The sequence below is a fragment of the Papaver somniferum genome, unplaced genomic scaffold (assembly GCF_003573695.1).
Source record: "Papaver somniferum cultivar HN1 unplaced genomic scaffold, ASM357369v1 unplaced-scaffold_19, whole genome shotgun sequence".
Classification (NCBI taxonomy): Eukaryota; Viridiplantae; Streptophyta; class Magnoliopsida; order Ranunculales; family Papaveraceae; genus Papaver; species Papaver somniferum.
In genome coordinates this window covers 19667270-19674757 of record NW_020628818.1, presented here as the reverse complement: position 1 = coordinate 19674757, position 7488 = coordinate 19667270, and the positions used below count along the sequence as shown (strand labels likewise).

Sequence of the window (7488 nt, the reverse complement as noted above, 5' to 3'; positions counted from 1 at the left end):
TAGGTCAGTAACTTTCATGGTCTATGGTTTATCAAGAAGGACCATGGCCTAGGTTAGTAACTTTCATTGCACTTTGGAAGGGCGCTTGTAGGGGTGTAAATAATACCCGAAAATACTCGGCATGCCTGTACCCGCTTGACCCCGCCTGTACCCGAAGTAGCTCAAAGCCTGTTATGGTCCGTCATGGGCCACCCGGCCTGGCCTGGATTAATTTATTGGGCGGTCTCGGGTTTTGCAATTAATTATGATGCCCGGCCTGATACCCGGCCCGGCCTGAAAACCTTATATGTGCCATTAATCATTTAATATCCTCTTAAAAAGACTTAAAAGTTACCATTTTATAATTGTCAATTTTGTTGTCAAGAAAAATAAAATATATAGTTGCTTTTACTTATAATTAGCCTTTTAAAAACATTAATGGTAATAAATTTTCTTATTAAAAAGTTTATTGTACTCTAATTAATTATTTATTATAGGCTAAAATTAAAAGTTTGTCATTGTAATTTAAATATAAAATAATACTATCACTTACGGTATGCAATGTTAGAAAGGAAAGGATATTGTATTAAAAATAAATACATTTAATACCATTCATTTGAAAATTTAAACTTAAAATAAAAGAAAAAAATTCAAAATAGTGGCCTGTCCGGCCCGATCTGGCCTACCCGTATAAAAAGCGGGCTTTGGACGGTTTTTGGGTAGCAAATTATCTACTTTTACCCGGTCTGCCCGGCCTGAATTTGTTTACGGGCTCACAAATGTTAAGCCTGGCCTGTCCGACCTGTCTTAGTTTTTGGCCGGGCGGCCTGGCCTGCCCGAATTTACACCCCTAGCCGCTTGCCTAAGATCTCCCCATTATGTGGGACTAAACCACATCCGTCAAAAAATAATCTTCTCACAGTCTCTTTCCTGAGTTGGTCAAGTGTTCGAAACTCCCTAGTCACAACATGGTGATATCTAGGAATCTCCAAGCCTGACAAGATCCAATAATGCTAGGTTTATCGGACAAAATACCGCAGCAAATCCCGTGACTCACTGCTGCAGGACCCACATCTGCACGCTTCTAATCCCAATGCTGAGAAGTTTCTCCCTCCATCGTCCCATCCCCTCACGGGATTTGCCCGGTTTTTTTTTTTATGTCAACGTAGACAAGATCTCCCAGCATCCTTGCCTTAACTTTAACATTCATGGGCCTAAAATTAGTAGTTCCGTATAATGGTGATATTTTTTTGCATCACTATAAATCTTGTACAAGTACAACAACATGTTTGTTTTTCTCAATACAATCTTCAGAAGTATAGGAACTAGATACGAGTATCTATCATGTATATAGTCTAGGTGAAGTCAGGTTCAGCAGGCTTTTGCAAGGGGACAACATCGGAATCTGACCTGAGGTACTTACTACCTCCTCTTGTTACTAACTCTTCCTGTGGCTTCACTCTAGATTGATCAACTGACGACATCTCTCTAGTCCTGAGTTGAGCTAAACCCTTCCTTTTCCTGAATCTGCGCCACGCTACTTGTATAAAACACGCAGCCCATGTGCGCCAGTGGTGCGAATAAAACCGAAACTTGTGCCGTATCTGCTTGCTATGTAGTCTACGAAACTGTGATGCTACGAATTTCAAATCCTCTGCACTTAGTGCAAAGGCTTCAACTTCACCAATAGCTTTGACTGTACGAGTGGATGAAGGGAGAATGACGCTCGGACGAGGATCAAGAACCCATGTCAGAAGTTCCTCGCCGCAGAAATCACCAGAGCCAATGCTGCATGAGTTAAAGAAGCCGGTACGGCCTCCATTGGTTGTATACGAGTCTAGGTGGCCTCGAATGACAAAGAGCATCTCATTGACAGGATCACCTTCTCTGAGCAAACATGTACCCTGAGTGCATAAACCTGGCTTCAACCTCTCGCATATTGCGTCGAGCATTCTCTCATCCATTTGATCAAACAAAGGAACCTACAACGTTTACATATTTTTGCAACAAAAGAAAATCACCCATCATTGTTTGGCCATAAGCTGAAAAAGTCCACAAATGAAGTTGTGTTCCAGTGAAAAGAGACTGTTTCAGGACTTACTCGTCTAACAAGTTCGAGACAAAGATGCCGTTTAATGTCTCTACGGAGATCCATCGGGAGACCCTTGAGAAGGTATTCTTCATCAACTCCTCGAGTGGCCACCCATTTATACTGATTGTATCTTCGAACGCACTCCCTCAGTTCCTTGGGTAGTTGTCTATGTCGCATCCATTGCTCTGTATCCCTTCGTTTTATCCTCCACTCTTCAAGTCTAATAGTCGTAGATTGAAGATATGTCTGTCCATTGGCCAAGGCATTAAATTTAAGCACACCTAAAGCACTCTTTGAATCTTATAACTAAGTTGAACAGAACTAGTACACTTACTTGCATATTTCCAATGAGCAATCCAAAAAGAACCAAACCAAGAATTGCTATCACAATGGCAAAACAAATCTCACCAACATAAGTGCTAGTTAGGAGATTCTGGCCTAAAGAACTGCACAAATGAACAAAAATTGTCATGAGAGTATGAGACTACGAGCTTTTTGTGTGGCTGAGGAGACCCCAACAAAGGAGTTTGCAACAAGGGAAACGGTAGAAAAATAAAATGTACCTTAGATTTTTCAGTCCCCACCAAAGGCAGTAGAAGTACTTTTCGAAGAATGGCGAGGATGTAGTAATCCCGTAATTCAGTGCATCAGCATATATACCAAACTGATACAAATTGTTACGGGGGTTGCATATTCTTTTTATGTTGCTGGAGCTGTACCAAGTCACTCTATCTGGATTGTTTAGCACATCGCAGTCAATGATTCAGACTGACATTCTGGACTCTGAATATCACAGACTTCTCTCCAACAGGATTCTTGTCTCTCAATCGACAACAAATACCAGCAAGCTCCAATAACCTTTTTGTACAAGAAGAACAAACCGGAACGAAGTGACGTTTTTGTTCAACAAGAAACATATTCATGAAGTTAGGATAGTGTTCAACAGGACTTACATGGCTTGCTAACATGTAAAGCATAAGATTATAAGCTGCCCCTGCCCATTCTGTTTTGAGATGAGAGTGGAAAGATGAGAAACAACCTTGGTATGAACTGGAAAATTATGCTGAAACGAAGTACATTTTTTGTGCTCGTCATTGTTACACCGCTTAGATTCGGAATTACAGCCCAAAGTAATATCTGCAACATGAAAAATATTTGGTTAACTTAGCGAAAATTGAGAAAAATATTGCAAAGTTAAGTAAGCTTTTTACCTGTGGAAGTGGTAATGCAGCAACACGTTCAATGCAGAATTCCTTCGCTAAGTACCTAGAAGCGATCCTGGAAGGATCAATAACAAGTTCCCCTCTACCAAATACACGAGAGGAAGGAGCAAAAAAAGCAGTCCGGAATCGTACAAAAATCTGAACCATGTAAAAGACATCGGCTATTGAACGTATAATTGTGAGGACTACTTCAAGTGGTACAGTTATATAAATACACATTTCTGTTCTAGCAGTAGGTAAGTAGAAAAACAACGGATCGACGAAAAGAGAAACTAAACATGCAGCTAAGAAAATTTTGTTCCATCGACGAATGAATAATCCTCGAGGATCTAGTATCTTTTGTTTCACTCTTTCATAGTCTTCTGAAAACACTCTTGACAGTACTTTAGTTTTCAGAGATTTCTCATTTTTGCCAGACCCTTCCTTTTTTGTTCATGACATCTTCTGCTTTGATTCTTTGGAAGTTCTTAAGTTCAATTTGATTGTCCTGAAACCTGCAAAACTGCATTCAAATTCTCTATATTCAATTGATCGAAATCGAAAACACGAAAAGTCTAATAAGAGATGAAAGAAATGGATGACTAACCTTATGGACTTAATAGTCACAAGAACTTTCAATCACTTCACTCCTTTATTTTTGACAACCATGTGAACCCAACAACATCAAACCATGCTGAAAATGATTTTTCATTCATATAAACATTTGATTAAAGCTATAACTCCACGGAAGCTAGAACAGCGAAGAACTCGAAACGCAGACACGTGACACCAAATGGAACATAGAGACAGAAGAACTTGAAGCTATGAAGTGATTAAAACTTAAAGAATCACTCATTTGAAAGAAAAAAAATTCTAACCTGTAAGAATATCATTCATTGACTTCTTCTGCTTGAGAAGGTTTAGAATTATGTTGTTGTGTCCAGAGATGGAGGGATCTGTTTTTGGTTGATAACTTGTTTTGGATACTAAAACAAGAAAATGGAAGTTTGTTTAAGTTATAAAACAATATTTGAACTGGTATTTCGCTTATTCTTGAATCTTTATACCTTGCACCAAGTCAATTGCATCTTCTATAGGTCCAAAGTTGTAGATGATTTTGAAGTTCGGCGCATATAAATCTTTTTTGTTTCAAAGAGGAGATCTTAACCATGCAGAATGCACCATTTTTAGAGTGCAACTTTGTAGACTCCTGGGAAATGTGTCTCCAGGTGATACTTGCAACTCATACTGCTAATCAAATTATGGCACATAAGCACCAAGGTCCTAATGGACACCTGCAACCAGCCAATATAAAAGTGAAAGCTGGGACCCAAACTAAATATGTCTCTTTATTGGGTCCCATTAACCCTCAACTGAAAATAGTAAATGAGCAGTCCAAATTATGATATTGAATTTGTGTGGACTGTGGAGTAGACAATAAGGTAGGCAGAGATGATTGGATAGATTAACTTAAGATACCACAGATCACAGATTGTACAGAAATTTAAGGCAAAGCGAGTTGCCCACCATGTAGTTTGGTGCTGCTAGGTTAAGGTTAGGTCTAACAGTATGAATTTGGACTCATACAGAGAATAATCAAGGACCCCATGATCATAAACTATTTGTGCCCTAACACCATGACATTGTACTCGATTCAGAGAGCAGCATCATAGCTGTTGCATATATCAGTCTGTTTTATTGTACCTGGCTTCAGTTGAAATCTCATGGTAACTTTTCACCTCAAAGCAACATGGTTAAGAATATCATTCATGGACCCAGGCTGATTGTCTAGCTGAAACATGCCTCACGGTCTACACTACAGGGCCAAATGCAACAACTTCAAAGACTCAGATCTTTGCAGGTGTAGGGTGTTCGGCTTGCGGATACAGCTGAATGGGCTTAAACAGTTGAAATTGGCAGCTTCCAATTACAAAATCAATAGCCCACTCGGAAGTGTATTCACAAGCAACGCAAACACTCTCTTGAAAAGGAATAGGTTGGAACTGCTAACAAATCTCATAAGAAAACATTTTGGATCGCATGCAAAATGAAATAATACAAGATACATATAACCAGAGAGGAGGGAAAGGATCAAAATTTGTTATTCAGTTGTTACATCAAAATAGTTCGGAGCTCTATAACAGTCCTCTTTTGATACATCTTGAAGCCACCAGAAGAGCACATTGGTGAAAATGGTTAGTGCTAAGAGAGGCACTTGTAGCACAAAAAGAACGTGGTTCTGAAGATTAGGGCATCAAAGCCACATCTCGGTTGCTCGCGCGCCTATTTGATATATAAGTAAGCTATTAAGAAAAGCAAGGTTTCAGAACTATACCAAAAGGCATTTTTTTGATGGAGAATGTGGAAATCTGGTGTGCTCAAAAGCGCCTTGGCCTCTCTTCAGCAACAGATACTCGAATATTTCTGCCATCCAAGTCCTGTAATTGTACACAAAAAGATGTAAGGTAAGAACATAACATGAGGACATGAAGCTATGGCCTATAGCACACAAACTAAATACTACTCCCATAAAATTCTACAGTGGCTTATATGAGAAGTGAAACAAAGAAACAGTGCATAAATATCAGGCTCAACAGATTGTGGCTTTAGTGACACACACCACCAGAGGTGATAAGGAAGCCTGTTATGGGATTCCTATAGTTACGTTGGTGTAACTTGCCTACGTAAGAAAATGCAGATAATTACATTCTTATATTTAAAATGATAAGTAGCTGCGAAAGTCTTATATGCACAACACCAGTGAATACTACAACATACGGGTGAATAACTAAACTATAGGCAATAGGAAACATGGGGGCAAAACAATTCAAAAGCTCTACTTAAACTTTATGCAATCATCTACCATCAACTTAGCAAATCTCGAACAATAACTAGAACAACTACAATAATAAGAAACAAGAGAGTGTAAGAGATTCTTATATAAGACTTACAGCGCCATTTAAGGATGAAAGTGCGTTGTCGAGATCCTCGGTTGAGCCGTAAGTGACAAACCCGAAACCCCTTGACCTACCAGTCTCCCTGTCATACACAACTCTGGCCTCCAATACTTTTCCTTGTTCACTGAACAAACTCTCAAGTGCCTGATCATCAACATTCCATGAAAGGTTACCCACGTATAACCTTTTAGATGAATCAGAACCACCGCCTCCACCACCTCGAGGTCCTCTCGACTGAAAATCTTCCTTAGGTGGAGGTGGTCCATAGTTCACTCTAATAGCTCTACCCCCAATTTCCTGTCATCATAAATTTCTCATTTTAGAAACCAAATAACTTCAACAACAACAAAATCTATCTAATCCGTTCACAATTTATCAAACAGTGTTAAGAATACCACTTACAAATACAACGATTACAATCAACTTGCAGACATTAGACAAAAGATAGCATACAACTCAGAATTATGCAGTGAGAGAGAGCTTACATAGCCATTGAACTGCTGTGCTGCAGCTTGAACTTCCTCAACAGAAGACATGGTAACAAACCCAAACCCTCTGCTTCTTCCAGTTAGCTTGTCATAGATTACCTGGTCGTAAGAATTCATTCAAGATAATCAAAATATAAGAAAAGAGCCCACAAAATGAGGATAAGATTTAAAAATAAAAATAAAAATTACCCAAACAGTATTCATACTTAAACCCTTAAAAACCCCAAACCTTATCTAAAAATTCAAAACACAAAAAACTTCAATAAAATAAATAAGTAAAAAGGTGAATTGAATTTTAAGAGAAAACCCACCTCAACCATCTGAACATTTCCAGCTCTCTCAAACAATTCAGCAACTTCAGCACTATCAACATTAAAAGGAAGGTTACCAACAAAAAGTCTCAAATCCTGAGAGAAATTCTGCTCAACAGCACCTTCATCACCACTTGAAACATCTTCTTCTTGGCCAAATTCTGAAGTAACTGCAACTTTAGGTACAACAAAACGAGAGCTTCTAAATGCTACTTTCTCAGAGAGAAATGAAGAAGTAATAGAAATGGGTTTGCTTGAAAGCTTTAGTGAAACTGAGTGGAAAGAGAGTGATGGTTTTAGGGTTTGTGAATGGAAAATGCATTTAGCAGATATAGATGGAAGTACTAAAGAAGATGAAGCCATTGCAAAGATAAGGTTTTTGCAGCAAAGAAAGAAAAATCTGAAGCAAAATTTGTTAGTGATAAGAAACCTAATGGGAAATTCTATCTTATAGAAAGA

At 38.7% G+C, this 7488-nt stretch overlaps 1 protein-coding gene and 1 pseudogene across 1 annotated transcript; both read right to left on the bottom strand.

Moving 5' to 3' along the window:
* Window positions 1-1217: 1217 nt before the first annotated feature.
* Window positions 1218-4645, bottom strand: LOC113338227 (annotated as a pseudogene).
* Window positions 4646-5292: 647 nt separating this feature from the next.
* Window positions 5293-7456, bottom strand: LOC113338735 (RNA-binding protein CP29B, chloroplastic-like). The gene is made up of 4 exons (XM_026584114.1): window positions 7030-7456; window positions 6716-6817; window positions 6225-6527; window positions 5293-5711 (listed from the first exon to the last, which is right to left on the bottom strand). Exons 1-4 carry the CDS (start codon window positions 7390-7392, stop codon window positions 5652-5654), a joined length of 828 nt encoding a protein of 275 aa, XP_026439899.1. The 5' UTR covers window positions 7393-7456; the 3' UTR covers window positions 5293-5651.
* Window positions 7457-7488: the final 32 nt, after the last annotated feature.